We start from the raw sequence: 25,372 nt of genomic DNA, 5'->3' as shown, positions 1-25,372 counted from the left end.
CATTGCATGATTAAAATATTATTATTGACAACATTAAAACCGAAGGTTATTTGGAAGTTTGTTTTATAATTTTTCATTAAACTGTATACCGATTCCAATACTTTCTTTTGATTGATGTTAATTAATATAATCGAATTCAAGGCCATTGTGATAGAGATGAGAGATTTAACAAGCTATAAAGCCAGGTTTAATCCAACATGTTTTACATCAGGAAATTCTGATCCATGTAATGAATACCATTATTGTTTTGTATTATTATTTGCGATTTTGCTTCTTCCATTTGATATGGTACTTTCTGTTTTGACTTTTCATTAGAGTTCGGTATTATAACTGTGTGTTTGTTTTATTCTACGTCGACTGTCTTAATTCAGGAACCTCGGGCTTTTGATTTTTAATCTTAGTTCATTTACATGTTGCAGAGTTTAATATGACGCCCATTTTCTGAACTAGTACACATGTTTGTTTACGTGACAGCTGAAGTCCGCCTTTGATTGCCGCTGTCTTGGAGACTCATTTGTGGTTTTGGCTAGTTTCTACTCTTTAGTCGGGAATTGCAGAAGCCCCATTTCCAATCTTAATTTTGTCAGTCAGGTACTAGTATATATTTTCTATTTATCAACATACTTCAGAATGTTCGTTTCATTTGGTTTTTGGAATCCTCTAGTTTTATTCATTTGATAATAAAATCACACGAAACCCCCTTCTTTCTGTTATCATTTTAGAATAACAGATAGTTGAAAAATTTATATTTCGAAAATATCATAAAAACCTTCTTTTGCTACGAAATTTGTGGAAGGGAAATGGTGTCAATTTATTATATCCTACAAACAAGGAAAGGATCTTTAATTTATTTCCTGCTTTTTAAGTTCCTTATTAATATACTGTCAATCTATAAGCCTTTATGAAACGTAATTAGTTGTTAACAGATGTCTTTACATCCTTAACAAATTACATGTAAACATGCATGTTGTGCTGCATCAATTTAAACAATATTGTACGTCGAACTGTGTACGTCATTTTTACTTTGAACCATTAAAATTATGCATAATAAAAAGCCACAAATCACAGTGTTTGTACCAATCTAGTTAGAGGTCACCAATTACAAAGGTCAAATAATTATAATCAATACCCAACAACCCGTGGAATATAATCAACTGTCAATTGCTTTTTAGGTTTGCTGATTGATATCTTATTAAAGAAACGCCACCACTATAAATAGTCAATTTCTTTTATTGAAATTCAGTGATAACCGACAATCATTTAGTCAGATTTAATTTGTAATAGTTAGACGTTTTGATGGATTAATATTACATGATAAATTATGATTTGATATTAGGATCAATTTTAGAGTTGATTTAGATTGACAACATACAAACTATATTCTTTTCTAGTAAACAGTTATTTTTTATTAGATTTTTGTGATACGAGTACGAACGTTTAAAATGAAATCATTTTCAATACTTTCAGTATTATATCGTTTAGTTTTTACATCAAGCAGTCAAGTGGGTAATCGCACAGAACTATTCAATGACAATTCCAAAATGTATCTTTCGGATTTTACAACCACCTCTGTTATATCACTGCTGCATTTTGAAAATGGAAGGACAAAGAATACATTTAAACCGACATTGCTTCAGACACTTAATTATATAACTGATACCGTGCATAAGGTTTCCATGGGCGAGATTAAGGTTCATACTGAAACCGATGGATTGACAATGCAGGAAAATGTTAATAACGGAATTGTTCAAATAGGATGCACATATTTTGGGACTTTTGAAAAGTTGAAACATACCAAGCTAAACATTTCACACTCGAATAAAAATACTCAGGAATGTGACAATAATACGAAAGGCCAATGTGAATCAATTATGCCTGCAATAAAACATGGACACGTTATAAATGTGTGTGGAGAACATTTTAATGGATTGTCTATCGTATGTTTTCGTAATTATCTAAAAAGTTGTGCATTTCCATTTGATATAAATGCTAACATCGATGGATTGTTTTCTAAAAAATCAGAAAGTACAGCCCGTCAAAGACAAATAACAGCCATGATAATTGAAGGTAAGCTTAAAATAAATTTCCTGTCAACACCATGGTCAACAAGAGTGCACACACTGAAATGTCTCGCCTTCTATACTAATCATTGATATTATGTTGATAGTCCTAAGTATAAAGCTAAGCTATAATACAACTGTCACATAAACTTAACATTAACCAAGATAACTAAACAAAGACCAAGGAACCTTGAAAATGAGGTCAAGGTCAGATGAACCATGCCAGGCAGACATGTACAGCTAACAATGCTTCTATACAACATATATAGTTGACTTATTACTTATAGTTTAAGAAAAATAGACCAAAACACAAAAACTTAACACTGTGCAATGAACCGTGAAAATGAGGTCACGGTCAAATAAAACTTGCGCGACTGACATAAAGATCATAAAATATTTCCATACACCAAATATAGATGACCTATGGCATAAAGTATTAGATAAAAAGACCAAAACTCAAAAACTTAACTTTGACCACTGAACCATGAAAATGAGGTCAAGGTCACATGACATCTGCCCGCTAGATAGGTACACCTTACAATCATTCCATACAACAAATATAGTAGACCTATTGCATATAGTATGAGAAAAACAGACCAAAACACAAAAATTTAACTATAACCACTGAACCATAAAAATGAGGTCAAGGTCAGATGATACCTGCCAGTTGGACATGTACACCTTACAGTCCTTCCATACACCGAATATACTAGCCCTATTGCTTGTAGTATCTGAGATATGGACTTGACCACCATAACTTAACCTTGTTCACTGATCCATGAAATGAAGTCGAGGTCAAGTGAAAACTGTCTGACAGACATGAGGACCTTTCAAGGTACGCACATATCAAATATAGTTATCCTATTACTTATAATAAGAGAGAATTCAACATTACAAAAAATCTGAACTTTTTTTTCAAGTGGTCACTGAACCATGAAAATGAGGTCAAGGACATTGGACATGTGACTGACGGAAACTTCGTAACATGAGGCATCTATATACAAAGTATGAAGCATCCAGGTCTTCCACCTTCTAAAATATAAAGCTTTTAAGAAGTTAGCTAACACCGCCGCCGCCGCCGTAGCCGCCGCCGGATCACTATCCCTATGTCGAGCTTTCTGCAACAAAAGTTGCAGGCTCGACAAAAAGAAAACTACTAAAGGACAAATAACATTGGCAGAAAACAATACTTCCAACTTAAATATTAGGAAACACGAACACCATCATACAATGGAGGGAAACTCGTGTTCTGGATCACCATCATACAATGGAGGGAAACTCGTGTTCTGGATCACCATCATACAATGGAGGGAAACTCGTGTTCTGGATCACCATCATACATTGAAGGGAAACTCGTGTTCTGCATAAAGGTTACTTTATCAGCTCAACTAGTTGCATCATATGTATTATTCCTGTTTAATGATGAAAATAAGTCGTATAAGATGTATTCTCTTGATACATTAATGGAAATGTCAATATATCTTTCATAGGCATAAGACATCAACAAATCCAATAACCATCATCATAGAAAGGTCCGTTGTCAAAATGAAGTGAATATTGCAGCTATGCGAGGTAGCAGAGTGTTCAAGATTCTGTCATATGGAACAAATTGTCAACTCCACTCATTTAGCATTACGAGTTCCAAACAATTTGATAGAAAATTATTTTTAAACACGCCTTAAGTAAAGTAAGCGATCCCTTTCCTGGCCTTGTCACAAGCACAGCAGGAGGTAAAAAATAAAATCACAAAAATACTGAACACCGAGGAAAATTCAAAACGGAAAGTCCCAAATCAAATTGCAAACTCAAATGATAAAAAACATCAAAAGAATGGACAATAATTGTCATATTCCTGACTTGGTACATGCATTTTCAAATGAGGGAAATGGTGGACTGAACCTGGTTTTATAATACCAAACCTCTCATTTGTATGACAAACGCATAACATTCCAATATATGATATGTGAACAAAACAGACGTAATAGGTAAAAAAAGTCACAATATGGTTAAAAGTAGTCGTCATTGTATCACAATCTCAAAACAAACAAATATTCAACAAAAAAGCACAAAAAGCATCTATCAAGTTTAAAAACCACATGCATTGTTTCGCGTGTATGACGTCGGAAAATATGAACGTCATATAGGAAGAAATTTAAAATAATTTTGTCTTTCAAAGTATTTTCAGAAAAATTGTAATTTCACATGGGAAATGGTGGTATAAATGGTTATACATCCAAAATCACTATTTACAGAAGAACAATATGTTAAATTGTACTTTTTTGTTGTATAACGCTAGTGGAAAAATGAAAGTATGTTGCTACTTTTATATTTAATTTTCCTAAGAAGAATAGGGACACCTGCTAAGGAACGTTATTATAATTTAAACAGCAATTATCATATGACATATCAAGTACAATGTTTATCCTCAACTCTGCATTTTAATAAGCATTGCCTTTACAGCAAATGGAAATAGTTATGAAAATACTATTTGCTTGCTTTTTCAATGTTTTGCTAGTATAATCTGTGCAATTCAAACACAAGAACACCAATGCACTAGAGATGTTCATAATACTTTATGATGATTAAAGTTTACCATTTGAATGGCTGGCATATGCCACGCATTATTAAACGATTGTGTAATTTTGTAATAACAGTTGACTAATTTTTGTAGGTAAAATAGTATTTACTTTTCATGCAATCAAAAACGAAATCTGATTGCTAATATTTATAAATAACACAATAAACTAGTAACTACCAATCATTAATTGTTTTTATCTTGAAAAAACATCTTCACTTTCTACTTTATTACATCTGAAAAACTAAATAAAACAAATCCATTTTCATATTTTACCAAGCCAAAATTACTTGATTTTGAAAAAAAAATCAGTCCTTGCCATTTCACAGCATTCCCATTTGTCGACAATTAGCCATTCATGCATACAGTGTCAATAATCAATGTGTTAAATCATCTGTTATATTCACACGCAGGATAGTGGTATGATATATTGTTTTTTTTCAAACACGCGTGTTTCAATTTTTTATTCAAAAACACATAAATAACTAGTTATATCAATATTATTATATCTGTTGATAATGGTCTTCATGCAAAATGATTTAAAGTTTGATGAACTGATAAATTTTAACTTGTTAGACAGTTACAGGTCGATATGAAGAGATTGTGCAGATACTCAATTATTTAAGGAAAATAAAAACAAAATAGAATTTTCTAAAAGAGGAACGAAAGATATCAGATGGACAGTCAAACTCATAAATCGAAAATAAACTGACAAACGCCATGGCTAAAAATGAAAAAGACAAACAGACAAACAATAGTACACATGACACAACATAGAAACTAAAGAATAAGCAACACGAACCCCACCAAAAAACTAGGGGTGATCGCAGGTGCTGCAGAGGGGTAAGGTGATGTGGCATCCGTCGTGTTGACCATGTTATAACAAATCCGGTAAATAGTCTAATTCTTTAGGTCACATTCATGAAAGGGAAGGGGATTGTAGTTACGACGCAAGGAACATATCAGATATTATTTGTGAAACGGTTATTCCATTACGGTCTAACTTATTAGATTTCACATATAATGCGCGATATTTGAATAATTACACTAGTATAGCAATTATCATACTCGGCGTGGCTAGAGAAAAAAAATCTCTTTTTATAGAACAAAAAGTAGCTGTAATTGTTCAGAACATTTGTCGAACAGCTGCGTTAACGTTGTTGGCAGTGACAAATGTATGTAGAAAATTTCAAAATAAAAAGTAAAATTAAAATAGCAAACAGGCAATAACTAAGATAATATTAAAAGGAGCAACGAGTTAGTTTCAACTCGATTCCATTTTTTGCACAGTAGTATTCAAAATCTATTTTATTCTTATTTTATTCGCCGTAAAGTGGTGATTTGTATGTTTTCATAACACAATGTTAGGACTACCTTTTGGTTTGTAACATATCTTGAAATTTAAAACAACATCAAATTGTAAAAACGTTTGATGTAAATTTTTAAACAGACGGACGTTTTATTTATGTTTAAATGCTGAGTATACTAAAATGTATATTTATTCAATTCATCAATTACTGATAAAGTATATTTGATATGGTCTTATTTGTGTTTGAAATTCTTAATATCAATAATAACATTTCAGAAATAATTAAAGACACTATTAAAACCTTAACGATTGTCATTGATATAATTTTATGTCATAATACCATATGTCACTATTACATCAAAGATAAAAAGAATTTAAATGAATATAATGAGAAGTTTACAGCAATTATCCACTGATTTTAAAGTGCATACGCTATTATTTGATTAAAAATAACATACGTAAATAAGGTTGTTTGATACACCATGGTATAAAAGAAATAAAATAAAATTGTTATTAGCTTCTTATTCTCTATTCCATTGTTAGATGATAAGATATTCATTTGTACCATTTCTTTGATTTTTATACTTCATTAAATGTCCCGACGAAAAGTTTAATGAAACGATAATTGCACTAATTATGAAAAGTAATTATTAGAACCAGAAAACGAAAAAAAATAATTACAATATTTTTTTCACAATCGATTCTTTTAATTATATGATTCTTCATTGCAGGCAAGCGTAATAAATTGATCCTGACTGTATCATCTCCATACTTTTATCGAACATCATCGCAGTGTAAGCTGATATTTCAAGTGTACGGTGACTTTGACTATGAAGTAATGATGATTCTTAATAATGAGACGACAGTACTTTCAAAAGGATATGATATGAGGTAATACAAAACACTGAACAGGTCTTTAGAATATGTAGGTAATGATAAATGTGCATGTGCATTCTAACAAAAATGTAAAATTGAACATATTATTTTACTAAAATTTTTGACAAAAGAGACAATTTTTCATTTCCTATTGTTAATTTTCCTTTTTTATACGGCGATGTGCCTTTGGCTCCGTCGTACGGTGATTATATATCCCAACTCGTTCGGTATGCCGTGTGTGTTCTGATGTCATAGATTTTAACGAACGTTATCAATGCATCACTGGTAAATTATTGTGTCAGGGATTTCGATGCCATAAATTACATAAAACTTTTACTAAATTCTTTCATAGATACAAAGATTTGATTAGTAAATTTGGCTGTACCTGTCAAAAACTTATTAGAAATGGTATTTCACATCCTAAATTTACGGTAATATTGTACTTAAAGCGCGGAAATCACTATGTGATCCGTATAAACTCATCAAACCTTTAAACACACTTATAAGTAAGGGTTATCGTACCAATATTGTAATTAGATCTCTGAATATAGTTTACATTGGCACTTATATCGATTTTGTCATTAGCAAATTAAAACATAACTAAATTGTATTTTCTTGAAAGGCGGGATGTAAAGAGGCACACCCACGTTATTTTTTTTTTATCTCTAAAGAAGTCATTCCTCACTATCCTACTACCTGTTGATACCATTTAATTTGGCATTGCACAAGTCATGTCTTCTCTGACTGTACATGACGTTTAAATATTAAATCCCTGGGATGTGTTTTAGTTGATTTGAGTCTCTGATGCATGTTTTTTAATCATTAATTGTTTTGGCTTTTAACTAGCTGTCAGTAACTGCGAATACTCTCAAATCGAACTTTCTTGTTAATTTGACCTGTTGTTACTATTTGTAATGCTTTTTTTGCTAGTTTATATTAATATGGATCTTGTCTATATACCAGCTTTGATTATTTGGAATATCTACTAATTTTCACTTCTTCCTACTATGAGCATCAGAATTATTCCCCTTTAATCTGTACAGGAAGTTTTATCTACCTCTAATTGTAAAGGTTTATTGTTGATATTTACCCCATATTTTTCAAGTGTTAAATTAGGTATTTAAATTACAGAACTTTCTTGGTATTCCTTATTGGTAGATTTTATCTTCACAGAAGTAGTATACCTAAAACGACAAAGTTCTTTTTCATTTACCTGTGTATATAATGAAACCGTTTTTTTTAAAGTGATTATTTTCGAAGAGCTGTTAAATATGTCGAGGTGGTGTCTTGCAACTGCTTTGTTTGGACTTGTTTGTTTGCCTTTTGACCTTGAAGTTTTTTCCCAAATAAATTTAATCAATTGTGTGTTTGCATTCTTGTGTCTCAGTTCGGATTTGTTCGTTCATGGTGTTTTAATTTACGTTTTTTGTTTGAGTTAAGCCTTCCAATTGATATTTTATCGTGTGTTTTATTTATGTTGTGATCTTGTACTATTGTTTCAGAAAAAGGGAGAAGGTTTGGTACCATTTACACGTTTAATCCCGCTGCAAATGATTGCACCTGTCCTAAATCAGGAATCTGATGTACAATAGTTGTCGTTTGTTTATGTAATTTATACGTGTTTCTCGTTTCTCGTTTTTTTTTATATAAATTAGACCATTGGTTTTCCCGTTTGAATGGTTTTACACCAGTAATGTTGGGGCCCTTTATAGCTTGTTGTTCGGTGTGAGCCAAGGCTCCGTGTTGAAGGTCGTACATTGACCAATAAGGTTTACTTTTATAAATTGTTATTTGGATGGAGAGTTGTTTTAATGGCACTCATACCACATCTTCCTATATCTATATTTATTATTTATTAGTTTTCAATTTTCTTATAATTGGATATATTTATATTTGTATTATCATGTCACTATTTTTGTCAACAACACTTATCCCAATTCATTATGACCTTCTACTGAATACAATAATTTCGATAACTGTTGAGAAAACCGTTTATATGATGAGAAGTTCAATTCTATTGGTAATTGTAAAGAGAAAACAGCTGTGAAACCTTATTATATTAAGCTCTGTACTATTCTGAGAATAAGCCTTTTGTACTTGTAGGAACAGTGTTATTCAACAAGAAATTGGTTATATGGTAACTCGATTCCGGATTTTAGTCAGATTAAAATTAAGTGGTCGTCAAATGAAAACAAATGCACTGAACTTGACGGAAATAAGGATGATAAATTGTTCTCAGGATCACAACAGAAAATTAGGTAAATAAAAGTGACACTTAAGAAGCACTTCATTATGCAATGTAATGAAGGCATACATTAATTTGACGTTTGACCTTTTTGTATGAATAGGAAATACAAACATGTTTCAGAAAATTCATTTGGTGAAAAAATAGGAATAAATGGTATGTGCCACTTCAAAAAGTATATTTTGCCATTTCTATCCAACTTTGCGGGGATAAACCATGTCATCGTTGACGATTTTGAAAATTTCTTAATGTCCTATCATTTAAAATAAAACAGGATAAACCACACAACACAACATATCGATTAATGATACATCCTTTACTGCAAGTATCTATAAGAATAATAAACCGACTTAAAGGAAAGTTATTTATTATCTTTTCACTGCAACTTATTCTTTGTGGAGAAGGACACATTTATGCTTATTTCATATCATCTGCCTTTCTATTTATTCAATGAGTCAACACCTGTAATATCGTTAAAGGGGAAAAAATCACTAATTTTGTCAATTGTTTTTTTTTTCTATATACCATTAAATATGGTTTAAATATTATTTCAAACGTACATCTTTTAAATAACAGAGAAAGACAGAAGTTTGAAATATAGGGAATGCAGCTTTGAAGATGGGGTATGTCCATGGATCAATACAACAACCAGTGACGAAAGCTGTACATTCAAAGTTGTAAATGGTCTTAATGTGGCTGACACAAGGATAAGAGCACTGACTGACAATAGTATCAATTCTTTTGTAGGTATGTCTTATATTTTGTATCAAATTTCATATAACAGTATTGAAATAGACATGAAATATGAACCGGTCATATAAACTCATTGATAACACCATGACCAAAAATAAGAAAAACAATGATCACAGCATACACATCATTATACAAAAAGCTGCAACATATCAACAATGTACAACTTCGCTTCTAATATGGTATGAAATTTTGAAGCACCTAGGTGCTCTTTTATAAACTTTAACGCAGTTTTAATTTTCTTTTCATAGTTCATGAGTGAATTATTGATTTACAATTTGATGATTACACACAATTTCGTAAGTCACGTTTTGTAAACGTATAGGAACTGTATGTACATAACGACGGAGGGGTTTTCGGATCAATTCATTTATGTTCAATGCACATATAATTGTTAAACCATTGTGATACGTAGATTGAGTATCAAGTCATTTTTTTGTAAACGTATGTCAACCTCGTAATAGTCTCTAAAATCAATTGGTGTCTTTTTCATGCCATTTTATCTCAATGTACAAAAATTCTTACATGATGATGCAGTAAAACGCACAAGGACGTCTTTAAACGTATTTAAACCTTGAAATAACGGTTGTATAGTTTTTCTAGCAATTTTCTTTATGTTATCTTTATTGTACGTTTTACTGTGTTTGTACGAGTTTTCGTGCAGACAAATTGTAGAACCATATAAAACGTACAATAACCATTTAGTCACGTTTAGTAAACATTGTTTAACATTGGAATAATCTGTATCTAACATATTGTATTGTTTTAGGCCACTTTCTTTATGTTCATGGTAAGACTATTTGTTCTAGACGAAGTGCCTCCTTTACGTCAGTTCTAATGAGTTATGCAGCAGGTGACAGAAATAATACTTGCAACGTATGTATAAAACATTTTTTATCATTTCTCTTCCATCAGATTTGAAAAATGATTTTACGAATAGAAAAATTGTCATAATTAGACTACACTCATTCAGAGACAAATGTATTGAGACAACTGGTTGACGGTTGTAACTACACAGAAACGTCTGGTCATAACAGATTCCCTTCATCAGCTTTTTGAAGAAATATTGGACATGTTTAAAAGAATGATACCAGCTCTTATCAAACATATTTTCATTTTCATAGTTAAACATTATACAGTCAAAATTATCGGATCCAAGATGACTTTACATACTGATTACTCTACCATGATTACCTCATCTCCAAATTCTAATGAAGTAATACTATTTTTAACATAAAAGTTCCTTCTTCCTAAGTAATTCATTTGACATTAAGATTTTTATAACATTCTGACACAATCAATTCATTTGAAAAGGTAACGATTATATAACAAACTTACCTTTTCTTTATCATTGATCAAATAAGAACCAAAACATGACCTTTACATCTTTTGTTAACCTTTTAGGTACAATTTGCTGTCATTGGAACATTACTATTAAAGCTGGTACTGATATCGCCAATATCGGGAGAAATATTGATTTTATGGAACCAAAGCTTGATATTTAAAGATTGGACCACCATATCAGTTCCCATTCCGGTAAACATATTGGATGTGTAAGTTTTATAGAATCAATTAAAAAGTATCCAAATACAAAACTTTAGCGTCAACATTTTATAAAGTAATTGATAGAGATAATGAGGCAAGACAAAATGACCGTGCATGTCTTTTCTTTAATCCGGTTAACAACATCAACAAGATATGTAGGGGAATATATGTTCTTCAATCTTTCCTTCTCCCTTCTTCTCCACTTCCGGAGCACCTGATTTTACTCCCGGTTTTTAGTGGAGTTCGTGTTGTTTCTTAATTATTATTTATAACTGTTGATTTAAATGTCCTTTGGTTTTGTGAGTCTTTGATGTGTTATTAAGATATCGACCACCAGGAGTATTATCATGGTGGATAACAAAGCCGTGAAAGAAATGGAAATGCATTTTTTTACATTTATTCTAGATGTTTACCGAATTCGGAGACGAATAAATGACATTAAACATGTTAAATAAGTAAGAATATTTCTGTTAAAGATCAATTTATTGCAACAGTTAAGAAGCTAAGTTTCACTTTAATGAGAACTTTACTTGGATACATTAGAACAACATTACTAATAAATATCTGTTGTTAAAGTTATTACAGCGATTAATGATTTATTGGATGCGCTACAAATAAATCGGATGATTAAGACATGATTTTTTTCTAATGAACTGTCTTTTATCCCTAGGAAATGGTTTGGAAATATGTAATCAATTTCAAATAGATATTTTTCGAATTTTAAAAGAAAAGCATACAATTTGAAACGTTAAAAAATATAACTCAAGATATGCATTTAATATCAAAAGAGGGACGAAAGATACCAAAGGGACAGTCAAACTCATAAATCTAAAACAAACTGACAACGCCATGGCTAAAAATGAAAAAGACAAACAGAAAAACAATAGTACACATGACACAACATAGAAAACTAAAGAATAAACAACACGAACCCCATTATATTTTACTTATGATGACAGAATTATGATATCAACATATATGTCAATTTCTTATATTCAGACACTTGGCTCCAATGTCATTTTTGTTTCGTTAGCGTGTTTTGTAAAAGAAGTACAACTCTTTATATTTCAGATTTTATCTACAATTTGAGACTGTAAGGTCAACTGATCTATTTAAGGACTATATTGCTATCGATGATGTATCATTTTCGCAAGGATGTACTTTTGTAGGTCAGTACTTTTTTGGGGGTAAAAAAGTTAACAATCATTTGAATGCATTAAGCTTGAACATGAATTATGTTCACATCGCAAAGGAGGTCACATAAGTTAATTATTTATTTTTCTTATTTTTCATTTCTGTTTCTCAATCCAGCTATGATTTTTATTTGAAACAATACATGCTATGGCTTTAAAAGTTGATAATACCAGAATCAAAGAAAGTCACTGTATAAAAAAAAAAACATCAACATTGAAATTTGCGAAACGAACCACCAACCTCACTCAATTGTATTTTATCTTGTGTTCACCGAAGGAAATTACCTAAGAAAAAGTGTACTAGAACTTTATAAATATCTACAACAGTAATTTTAATGTCATTGAACGTGTAACAATACACGCATGCACTTGGGACCATTCATACCCATAACTTAATTCTGTCATCATAAGTAAAATATAAACGTTTGTTATATTGTAAGTGCAGCTATTGTTTAGATGTTTTTGTAATTTTGCAAAAATAGAGACAAGAAAATGTTTACGAAAATAACAACTTGCGATTTGAATGGTTATTTCATTGTTTATATAAAAAAGAAAAGATGTGGTATGATTGCCACTGAGACCACTTTCCGCAAGATGTCAATTGACACAGAAATTAACCTGTTATAAGTCACCATACGGGCTTCAACAATAAGCAAAGCCAAAATGTATAAAATACCGCGAAATCACAAAAGTAAAAAATTAAAGAGAAAACTAACGTCCAAATAAATGTACAAAAAATTTACCAAAAACAAATATATAACACAACAACAAACGAAAACCACTGAACTACAGACACCTGACTTTGGGATAGGCACATACATATTGAATTTGGCGGAATTAAACATTTTAGCGAGATCACAACCCTTTCTTTACATAAGACAATGTTGTAACAGTACAACATAAAAACGAACTATTGAAATCATTTGAAAAAACTATTTCATGTTCGAGAGTAGATGCAATTCGTGATAGCTAGTTTAAAGCCAATATCAACTGATACGAAAATCATGCATCTGAGGCTAAATTATCAATCAAACATCCAACATCCAATGGATTAAGTGTAAAAATAAATATGAGCAGATATGATACTCTCAATTCGAGTCACATTTTGTAAAAAAAACCCAACTAGAGGTCAAAGTACAATCTTCAGCACGAATTTTATTTAAAGGATCGATAAGTTTACTAGGATCGTTTCGAAATTTCCCGGCACGGTAAACAACATCGCCGTAAAAATGAGGACATAATATCCCGTTTCAAATACGTTTTCTTCAGATACAACTGAATTGTAAATCAAATCTTATATCTATAAAAGAATCTAGTAAAAGTTTGCATGCCTCATTTCCAAACTTTGAAATAATTAGTATTTGCCGTTCATTTTTCACCAATCGCAAAAATAAATTCAAGCAAGCATTTCTAAATTGACAGTAATGAAAACAATGCATGAATTATTATAATGTATACCATGTATTACAGATTCAACTAGCATCGATATGATAGAGGTAAAAGAAAACAATGATGTATTGTCCCTAGAAGTTATTATCCCAGTGATTGTGGGTGTAGCATTTACAACATTGGTTTTGATAACAATAACAGGCATGTATTTGAAAATGAAATTTCAAAACTTTAATTTTACGTTGGTTAAATAAGAAAAGGATGATGTTAAAGAGCTGGTATATACCGTCTGAACAAGACATCCTTACATTGTAATACTGAATTACCAAATTTGCATCAACGCGTCAAGATGCAAACAATAATATACGAAACTGAACTAAATAGAATAGTGCATATGAGCTCTTAACAATTTACTTTGAAAATTCAATCTTTCTAAAAACTTATTTGGTTTTACTTAGAACAGGTTCTGTCATATTGAAGACTATATTTTAAGATAAAGAACATAAACTGTAAGATTTGTCGGAAGCATGCAAAAATTTTGCGTTAACAATTGATGCACGATAGTTTCCTATTAATTCTTGTGTATAAATTGTATCGCATAGGACTTGAGTAACTGAACCAATCTTATGATGAAGGACATATTATATCACACATGTTTTATACATTGTTATTGAAACCATCATTTATGTTTCAGTTGTAACAAAATGGTATAGGAGGAATTCGTTTAATAGAAAAAGTCAGCCTTTACATAAAAGCCCTGTGAAATGGACAGCTCTAGAAAACTCAGAGACAACATTATCTTCGATTTCACTCTCAACCTTTTGCAATATTGAAGAGTTTCTTACAAAGAAGAATCCAAATTATGAGTGGTATAATGGCCGCATTCTCAACAATAAACTTATTGAAATCCCTCGTGAAAAACTGACGATATCAAAGTAAGTTGAGCTATGATTCTTTTTCAATTATAATCTACACAATATAATATTCTGAAGGTTATGCAAGTACTTTTCGTTCTATTGTAACGTGATTGTTAATTAGGAACAGTTTGATCATTACCGCTTCAATCATTCTATTTCTATCAATTTAAAAGACATGCTAAATTCGCCCGAGTGACATTTCCACTCAGAAGATGAAAATAAATGGACGACGCCATGGCTTAAAAAAGAGAACGGCCAGCAGACAAAAAAAGTACCCAAACTGTAAAAAAGAAAGACTGAGCAACACGAATCCCATCAGAACTTGGGATGACCTCAAATGCACCGGAATGGTAAGCAGATCCTTCAACATATGTTGCACCATTCAAGGTGCGTATCTAAGTACAATCCCGGTATATAGTCTAATTCGGTAGGTCAAATTCGGTCAAAGTGACTCTACTAGTATTGTATTGTGAAAAAGAAAGTGAAGGTATTAAAATGTAGATTGGCAGAAATAGATGGTTTTTAAACTTTGACTGTTCTTTGCATATTTTTTTTTTGAATTTGTATTTATGATAAATATTTATTAAAAAATATTTTGGTTCGTTTTTTACGCATTGCATTCATTAATCTGTGTTTTTCATGTCGTTGACTTACTTACTCATTTATCTAATTTTAAATATATCTATTGAATAATACATGGTTGTTTACATAATAATACGAGGTAGAATACCAAACCTTATCTTACCACATTAAGCATTGAAAAAGGACAACAGTCCTTTTCCGAAAGCAAAAACCATAAATGACATATTTTCGTATTATGCATGATAAAAAGGTCTTGCTTTAAATCTTGAATTTATGTGAATATAATTAAAAAAAAAACGATTGTCTATATGCAGGTATATGCAGCAGGAATTTATAATGTGATTTCGACTACCAGTATTCTACATTTACATCCAACATTTGTATGCTTTCAAAGTTATTATTTTAACATATATTGATCTAAATAGTTTACCTTCAGTTTTATAATTTCTTGTTTTGATAGTAAAATAGGAAGTGGTGCCTTTGGAGAAGTGTATAGTGGTATTATTGTACAAGATTTTCCAACGAAAAATTGCAGACATGTTGCTGTTAAGGTAGCATTAGAAATAAAGATACTTTTAATGTATAAATTCATGTTTAGCATATGCTTAGTTATTTTTGTGAATTTGAAGTTGACGAAATCTTTTTGATAGTATCAACACTTTTTTATATAATAAGTAATTTAGGCGATTTATAAGTTTCTAATGTCAATTTTGGAAGGCCAAACTCTATTCTTCCATTTACATGTAAACAAGTATTTACAAATTATTTTGATTACAAAAAGACGAGACAGCAATACACAAGTTTCATATTCAAAAACACGCATGATGATTATAAAACAACGATCAACAAAACAATATGATTTAATTATCATGTATACACAGGTTTTTTCTTTTTTTATGTAGTAGAAGCGCCAATTATTCTCAACCAGAGACCACATTAAATCTAAGGTAGTGACTATAGGTCACTGTTTTGCAAAAAATAAACTGATTTATGCACAAAAAAATGAACAAAAATAATATGATATACTGCAACAACCGACAACCACTTAATTTCATGCATCTAACTTTGGCCACACACATACATAATGTGGATTGGTTAAAAAAAGTAGATTTGAAATCTGCCAAAACATCCATACACGATTTTATCACTTTGTAATATAGTAACGTTCTGAACGTGATAGTTTGTGTACTACTTTCAACAAAAGGACAACCTAGCAAGAAATAATGACAACAGTATTATACCGCTGTTCTATCGTCATAAATTGAGTACGCAAAATCAAATACATGTCACAAATTAAAACTGAAGTTAACACATCAACTTTTACAGGAAAACAACGGTACAACAGAATCATTATACTGTCAAAGTAAAGCTTACTTGATACAATTTTTTTATAACAACTGCAATGGTCCTGACTTCGAACATGTCATTTTGAGAGAAAAAATGGGTAGAATGAAACTGGTTTCATGGCAGCCAAACCTCGCACTATTTTGGCAATTTTAAAAATACCGTTTAAATAACAACATAACACGAGACAGGAATACAGTACTAGTACATATAATTAACAAAAAGACATAATATAGTAGTACACTGCAGTTCAGAAGTCATCAATTGATTAAGAGAAAACATGATCGTGTTACAAAAAGAGGGAAACACAAACATCTATAAGAAGAAAGCAACGAAACAACAACGACACTGACACAAAACAAACGCAAATACATACATGTACACCAAATTTTTGATAACAACTGCAATATTCCTGACTTGGTACAAGACATTTCAAAATACATGGTCGGTGAAACCTGGTTTTATGACTCGCCAAACCTCCCGCTTTTATGAATATGTTAATGCATATATATTGATATTTTAATTTGATCATGTTGATGTGAGCTTTGGAATAAATGACTATAATTAAAGTCTCCAATGATACAGAAATAAACATAATATATCATTACTTGATATTTAGATAGCTGCTCCTTAATGACCTATTACAGGTGATTTTTATTATATAAATTGCATTGAATGTTGGAAGTTAAAGAACTAATTCGTGTTTTCTTATATTTCAGTCAGTATTACATGGGTCTTCTGAGAAAACTAGAGCCGACTTTTTCCTTGAAGCTTTAACGTTAAGGTACAAGGTGCATTTTTTTTAAATTTTAACCCTTATGCTTATATTAAAAGAGAACGGAAATTTTTCGAGTTTAATGATCTTTTTCACGTTTAAAGTAGACGAACCTTACTTTTAATATTCTAAAATGTATCGAAAAGTTGAAAAAAAGTAGTAATCGATAAACTCACTTAATAGTAAATTGCAAGGAAATCAGCAAATTACGTTTTTTTTTAAACTTTGACAGACAATGTTTTAGTTTTGAAAACAATATTTCTCCATTTTTTATTTCTTTAATTTAATAGTGCACAATTTAACACGCATACATACGTAACATACTTTTGTATCATTAAAGTCTAAAACATTTTATTTGTTTCGTCTGACCATTTTCATAATCATATGTTATTCTTTTGTTTTTCTTTCAGCAAATTTTCTCACAAAAATATAGTTGAGTTTTTAGGAGTTTCACTAGAGAAAAATTCCATTTTGTTAATTTTGGAATATATGTCAGGAGGAGATTTAAAAACATACTTAAAACAGTTAAGATTAGATATGGTAAGTATTAATTGGTTTGCAATCAATGAATGTAGTCTTCGAAACTATTACATTATATGATGTTTAATAAAAAATGTATCATGTTCTCATTTCGGCTCTTTAAAACTATCTTATACAAAACTATGTTGCGTGTAAATTTTGTGTCCTACCTTATGCACCTGTTAACAAACTCTTGTTGAAACTAAATATTTACCTAAAATTGACATAATTTCTTTTGATAATCGACCTTTAGTTAGTATATCATTAAATTTATATATCTTTTTTTTACATTTTATCTCTCGAAGTAATATTAAAAGTTTGTTCAATACACATATGTTGCTTGTATGTATGTCTTTTTTATATAGATTATACCGTTTGTTTTCCCATTTGAATGGCTTTACACTTGTAAATTTGGGGGCCTTTTTAGCCTGTTGTTCGGTGTGAGCCAAGGCTCTGTGTTGAAGGCTGTACATTGACCTATAATGGTTTACTTTTATAAATTGTTATTTGGATGGATAGTTGTCGAATTGGCACTCATACCACATCTTCGTATATCTAGGCCATTGAATGTGTTAATGTGTTTTAATTTGTTATTGTTAGTTTAGTTGTCAACGGAAAGGCTGACATGAAATGTAAATGAACTATTGTAAAATTTTTAAATCTTTTACAATAGGTTTGTCTTGTATAAGGTATTTTGATCTTTGATGTTCTCAGCCAGATTTTGCACAACTTACCTTTTCCTTTTTGGTTTAACGAAAATAGGTATTAGCAATTAATATCAAATGATCATATCGAAGCAAAAATTCAGCATGTAACTACTTCACTAATTACTTATAAACGTGAAAGTCCAATTTAACGAGCATTCGGAATGTGTTGATCGTATGAAGAATAAAATACATGACATAACTATTAAAACCTATCGGAGAATGGATCCTGTGTGTTCTTTAACCTTAAATCTTTTTTGACCTTTTCACTGTTTGTGATTCGAACGTCACTGTTGAGTCTTTCGAAGTTGAAATACGAGTCTGGCATACAAAACTATAGCTCTGATATCGGTAATTAGTTTTGAGTCATATCTCGTTTATGATTATTTCAGAATAACGAGTCAGACCTAAAAGCAGTTGATATGTTGAATATGTGTATTGATGTTGCAAATGCCTGTACATATCTAGAACAAATACAGTTTGTACACAGGTTTGATTGTGTGAACCTTTATGTTTATACGAGTATTTCAAATAATTAAATCACATACGATTAAACGACGGTTAATTGTGTAATATACCATTTGGACTCGTTTCAAATATATTCAAACAACGTTTTATTTAATAGTTTCTTTTTCTCAATTGATGCATTAAACCATTATACATCAGCTACATTCTAATATCTTTAATTACTGTTGAACACTTATTTTACGAAAAGATATATCTTTACACGTTTGAAATAAAAAAAATGCAAAGTAAAATGATCTCTGTAAACTGAAATTATAAAACGACAATCAACACAACAAAATGCTTTAATCATAATGCACACACAATGATCTTTCATTTATATTTTGTAGTATAACCGCCAACAATTGTCAACCAGAAACCAAATCAATTTAAGGGAGCAACTATAGGTCACTGTATGGCAACAAATAAAATTGAGAATGGAAATGGGGAATGTGTCAAAGAGACAACAACCAGACCAAATAAAAAACAACAGCAGAGGGTCACCAACAGGTCTTCAATGTAGCGAGAAATTCTCGCACCCGGAGGCGTCCTTCAGCTGGCCCCTAAACAAATATATACTAGTCCAGTGATAAATAGTCTGATTTATGCACAAAATAATGAACAAAAAACAATATGATATACTGCAACAAACGAAAACCATTTAATTTCATGCAACTTACTTTGGCCACCCACATACATAATGTGGAATGGTTCAAAAAATAGATTTGTAATCAGCCAATACATCCATACATTTCATTAATATGTAATGTAGCAACGTTCTGAAACATGAAAATTTGTGTACAACTTTCAATAAGAGGGCAACCAAATCTTTTTTTCAGGGACATAGCAGCACGTAACTGTTTATTAACGTCGAAACAGACAGATATGCTTGTTAAAATAGCAGATTTCGGCTTAGCAAGAGATATTATTGGGTATAATATTTTTTATTTATATATGGTACAGTAATTGATAATATAACTTAGAAATGACTCACAGTAACACACACAACATATATCCTCAAATGGCGAACGAACATATCTTGCATTGAAATCCAATTTTTATGCATCGCCTTAATCTCAAATCACTATGATCTATTCTTTAATATAACATTGAAATGTTGGTTGATACAAAGATATATTCTTGTCACAAAAATTAATAACAAATAACTTGATAGAGGTTTGCTGCTCACAAGGAAGCTATTAAACCAAGAGTTCCAAATGGTGAAGTTGAAATCATCCCTTCGTAAATTTTACGGACGCCATCACGAGTTGGTTGACCGTTATGGAATAACCGTTTCACAAATGATATCGGATATGTTCCTTACGTCGTAACTACAATCCCCTTCCCTTTCATGAATATGACCCTACCGAATTAGACTATTTACCGGATTTGTAATCACATAAGCAACACGACGGGTGCCACATGTGGAGCAGGATCTGCTTACCCTTCCGGAGCACCTGAGATCACCCCTAGTTTTTGGTGGGGTTCGTGTTGTTTATTCTTTAGTTTTCTATGTTGTGTCGTGTGTACTATTGTTTTTCTGTTTGTCTTTTTCATTTTTAGCCATGGCGTTGTCAGTTTGTTTTGGATTTATGAGTTTGACTGTCCCTTTGGTATCTTTCGTCCCTCTTTTGATAAAATAACATTAAACATCAAATTAAGAATCCTTTGAAATATCTTCACTGTATGTTATTTTAAAGAAAAAGCATCGTAAGATTCACATTCTTCATTTTTTGTTTGCTTCTTTTACATAGATATCTAGTGTACTGCTGCAAGCAATACTTTTTACTGGTCACTGTAATCATATTATTACAATGTAAAAAGGGAATATGATATGAATAGTGTATACCTGTATCAACCCCAGACACTAACATAATCAAAACAGATCACAATTCGCCTTTTAAGAAAGTAGAGGACTATGGGCAATCTCATTGTTCGTACACCAAAATGAAAATAACGTTACGTCATTGGTTGAATTTCAATTGTTTAGAACGGTTTTAAGCAATCACAATGTTTTTTAACATATTAAACTGAATGCATTAAATTCTGAATAGGCGAAGCCGTGTCATCGTGACTGATATCGACGACGTGACGCCATATCAATTAGTGTTTTTGATAAAGCCGTTGAAACCGTGACTGATATGAAAATCCTCATAGATACATAATTATTTCCTTGGCTTTACTTACACATTCACTTTATCTGCATGCACTATTTAGTATATGATAAACATGCTATTACCTTTGAACTATTGGCGTCTTTAAAAAGTGTTTTATATAAGTTCAAGACGAGAGATAAACCGAAATATAAAATATATTTGGAGATATAAATATAATGCACTACTATCTGTTTCAGTTCCAACTACTACAGAAAGACTGGTTCTGCAATGTTACCAGTTAGATGGATGTCGCCAGAATCGTTTTCAGAAGGAATGTTTTCAAGTAAATCTGATGTTTGGTAAGAACATACGAAACAACATTTTATCATTTAAAACCTAAAAATATCTTGGTTAAGACCAAAATACCATTTATTCTTCTTTGGAGTAATTACAAGTTGTATTTATGTGGGCTTTGTCAACTCATTGGACATTCTAATGATCGATAAGGTGCAGTCCAAATACATAAAAATACTTATCTTTTTTCTATTTCGTCGCAATCGGAATTAGATTTGAAGATTACAATGAATATCACCTTTTACATACATGTACTAAATATTTGTCATATAAACCTTAGCGCTTTTTTAATGAAAGAACGACATGTTTTTCGCACTGATTATTATTTTGAAGATTTGATATATATTGCAGGTCCTTCGGTGTCTTGATGTGGGAAATATTTTCATATGCACAGACACCTTATGGAACAGACAACAACACAACTGTCGTTACCTTGATATTAAAAGGTCAGCGATTACAACAACCGTCCGCCTGTAAGCCAGCCATGTACGTAAACATATCCTAAATAAATTTCTAGGTTGATAGAATTAGATGTATAGCCATATATAAACCCTTATGGATTTTAAGTTTAAAATATCTTGATGTTAAAACATGTATAGAAAAAAAACTTGTCTTGTTCGACATAAATATGTGCCTATTAATCACGAATCGGTTCAGACCCATTTTAATTCGACACTTGCTATGTATAAGTCAATGCAAGAAGGTGTTTCCTTCTAATCGATCTCAAACACTACGTGCTATAAAATATGATTCTTATATAAATAGAATTAAACAAATTAGAGATTTGGTACATGAATGATTGTCAATGGGAAAAATCTCCAACAAAACTCAAATGAAGTGGATCTTATCAATTATAGACAATCGTTTGTCCTTCGACAATGTGAAAAACCTTTACCGTAAAGTTGGCTCCAAAAGTCCACATACAAAGCATATGCAAAATTTGAATAACAACCGGCCTAAAGTTTTACCAAAAAAATGACGAAAATTAAGATGACAGACATGCCCCAAAGACAATCATTGAGGCTCGTAGATTTATACTATACCCTCTTTTAGTTTAATAACCCGGATTCGTTTTTTTCTCAATCGATTTATGAATTTAGAACAGCGATATACTACTGTTGCCTTTATTTTTCTAGTTACGATGTCATGTGTTCATGTTGGAAAACAGATCCAGTTGAGCGTCCGTCCTTTCAAGATTTGTCACATTTGGAGACATTGAAACAGGTAGGCAATTTGGTAAATAGTCTTTTCGAACCTCTGCCATTGAGATTTAGGAAATTACAAATATATAGATAGTCCATAGGGTATGGCATGGCAAACACATACGTATTCAACGAGATACAGAATAATATATAGAGAAATAGTTCATGAGGTACGAAATGGCATACATCTAGATATTCCATGAGGTACGAAATGGCATACATCTAGATATTCCATAAGGAATGAAATAACATACATCATGTACATTAAGATATTAATTTAATAAAGATATGCTCATGGTAGAAAATTGTCTGGTTCTAAATGGTTTTGCAAGGGTACAAAAGTTTTTTTTTTTTGCGGTGTTCGACAGGTACAAACTATTGTACGAAATTGCTATAATTTCCCGAGTTAACCTAATCTTTAGTATAATACATAATATACAAAATATGTAGGGCTTGTTGAACAGCAAATGTCAAATTCCCGACTTGTTACAAGAATCGAAGTAAATGATGGATCAAACAAGGTTTCATAGCGTGCTAAACCTCCCACTTGTTGACAGTGGTGTATACTATAGTTCCATTAAAATAGACAAATTGTGTGAGCAATCCTAACAGATCTAAAAGATATACGAGAAACTATTAGGAATTTAGCAGCCAAACTGTGTAAACATCCATCAAAGACTACAACACAATTACAATGACGCCATCATACAGTGTTGTCCTTTTTTATATTTGGTTCTTTAGTTTTAAATGCTTTTTTGCATTGTGGAATTATTCTCGAACTATGTTTTCTTTCAAAACTATCGTATGTATCCATCATAGACTAATTCTACTTCGGATGTTGCATCCTTAACTTCATTGTGCAAACAAATCAAACCATGCAGTGTCATTTGTAAAGAATATCATTGGTTGAGTAATATCAGACACGATAAAGACGGTCCATACTCATTTCGCTCTTACAATTACGTGTCTTATAAGACAACTGCTCCTTGAAATGAGAGATTTTACAGCCTTCAGTAAAATGATATGGGGTAAAGACATAGAATATTTTTAGTTCTAGATTTTACAATGTACGCCTGAATTTATTTTCAATACTTTTTAACAGGGAGAAAACACGATTGTAATCATATAACATATACAATAATTTGAAACTGACGACTTTAAACTAACATGTAGAACATCAACAATGCAAATAATAGTTATACAATTGGTATAAAACTGTACATTGATTGGTTATGTCGGTTTAAAACATGGTTGTAAAACGTTTCTGGTCCTCCTAAAACAGGTAGTGTTTAAATCATTTTGATTTAAGGAGAGCCGTGGTGTAGTGGTTAGCGCTTCGGACTTCTAACACAAAGGTTCCTGGTTCGATCCCCTGTTCGAGGAGAAAATTTCAGAGACTGAATTTTAGGCTCTCCCTTGACACCATTTGCGAGTATGTTCTTAAGAAACGATGATTATCCTTTGGAAGGGGACGATAAATGGCTGACCCATGTTACGGGAGAGACACATCTCTTGCACGTAAAAGACACCCTTGTAGATTTCGAAAAAGAGCTGGTTAATGCCGCTTCAAGACAGTTCTCGCACCCGCAAAGTGGAAAAGGAATTAATATAAGTTGCAATAACTAGTTTCCAAATCCACTATCAATAAATATGTTTGAATCATTTTGAGGATGCAACTAGTACAAATGTTCATGACAGCTTAATCATTGTATCAACTTTGTTTATCATTTAATGCGTATCTTTTATTTATAGAGTGTCCAAGGTGCATTTACTCTTTAAAAAGAAGGAAGTAACAAAAACTTTCAGCACAAGCCAAGTTCTTTGCGTTTCATTAACATGATTAAAATAATAAACATACATACAGACCTATAAACAAGTATTTAGATACATCGATCATTCACATTTATCTGAAATTAATCCTTTATTCCATTAAATCTTGGTCACAATGTTCGTCGCTGTTTAACTCCTCAAAAATTTGTCGACCCCCATAATAAAATGAACAATGATTATAAGGAAATGCTTGTGACTGTTTCCATCCAGAAATGCACATTGGCTTGTTTAATAAAAATTACTTGATTAATTTAAAGCGAAAACCTTGATATATACATCATTTTCTAATTGTAGATTCATCAGAGTGAAATCCACAAGACTCCTAAAATATATGTCCGACAAAAGAAGTTTAATACATATACCAAAGATGAGTTTGAAGGATCACCTTTAACATCATGATTTTCAAACTGACTGATTTATTTTAAAAAGAATAAGACAAAAACTCTTACCAAAGATTGCATGTTGAACTGGAATTTATTAAAATTTATATTTCATATTCGCTTGCGTTTGTTCTTATGCTTGTCTATCATTGAACATAGGTTGATTTTTTTGGTTATTTTACTACTCCATAAAACAACAGTTAGGTTGCACCACTAGCACGTT

At 31.3% G+C, this 25,372-nt stretch overlaps 1 protein-coding gene across 1 annotated transcript; it reads left to right on the top strand.

The window, feature by feature from the left end:
- Nucleotides 1–1,141: 1,141 nt before the first annotated feature.
- Nucleotides 1,142–25,265, top strand: LOC139495756 (uncharacterized). The gene is made up of 18 exons (XM_071284129.1): nt 1,142–2,067; nt 6,676–6,835; nt 8,924–9,078; nt 9,642–9,812; nt 10,585–10,691; nt 11,220–11,368; nt 12,432–12,529; nt 14,024–14,143; nt 14,637–14,877; nt 15,902–15,992; nt 17,505–17,569; nt 17,971–18,100; nt 19,176–19,273; nt 20,127–20,219; nt 21,641–21,742; nt 22,089–22,223; nt 22,874–22,961; nt 25,064–25,265. Exons 1-18 carry the CDS (start codon nt 1,443–1,445, stop codon nt 25,166–25,168), a joined length of 2,733 nt encoding a protein of 910 aa, XP_071140230.1. The 5' UTR covers nt 1,142–1,442; the 3' UTR covers nt 25,169–25,265.
- The last annotated feature ends 107 nt before the right edge of the window (nt 25,266–25,372 follow it).

The sequence above is a fragment of the Mytilus edulis genome, chromosome 11, assembly GCF_963676685.1.
Source record: "Mytilus edulis chromosome 11, xbMytEdul2.2, whole genome shotgun sequence".
Lineage (NCBI taxonomy): Eukaryota > Metazoa > Mollusca > Bivalvia > Mytilida > Mytilidae > Mytilus > Mytilus edulis.
Note: the sequence above shows the minus strand (reverse complement) of the source record. Positions and strands in the feature narration are given on the sequence as shown.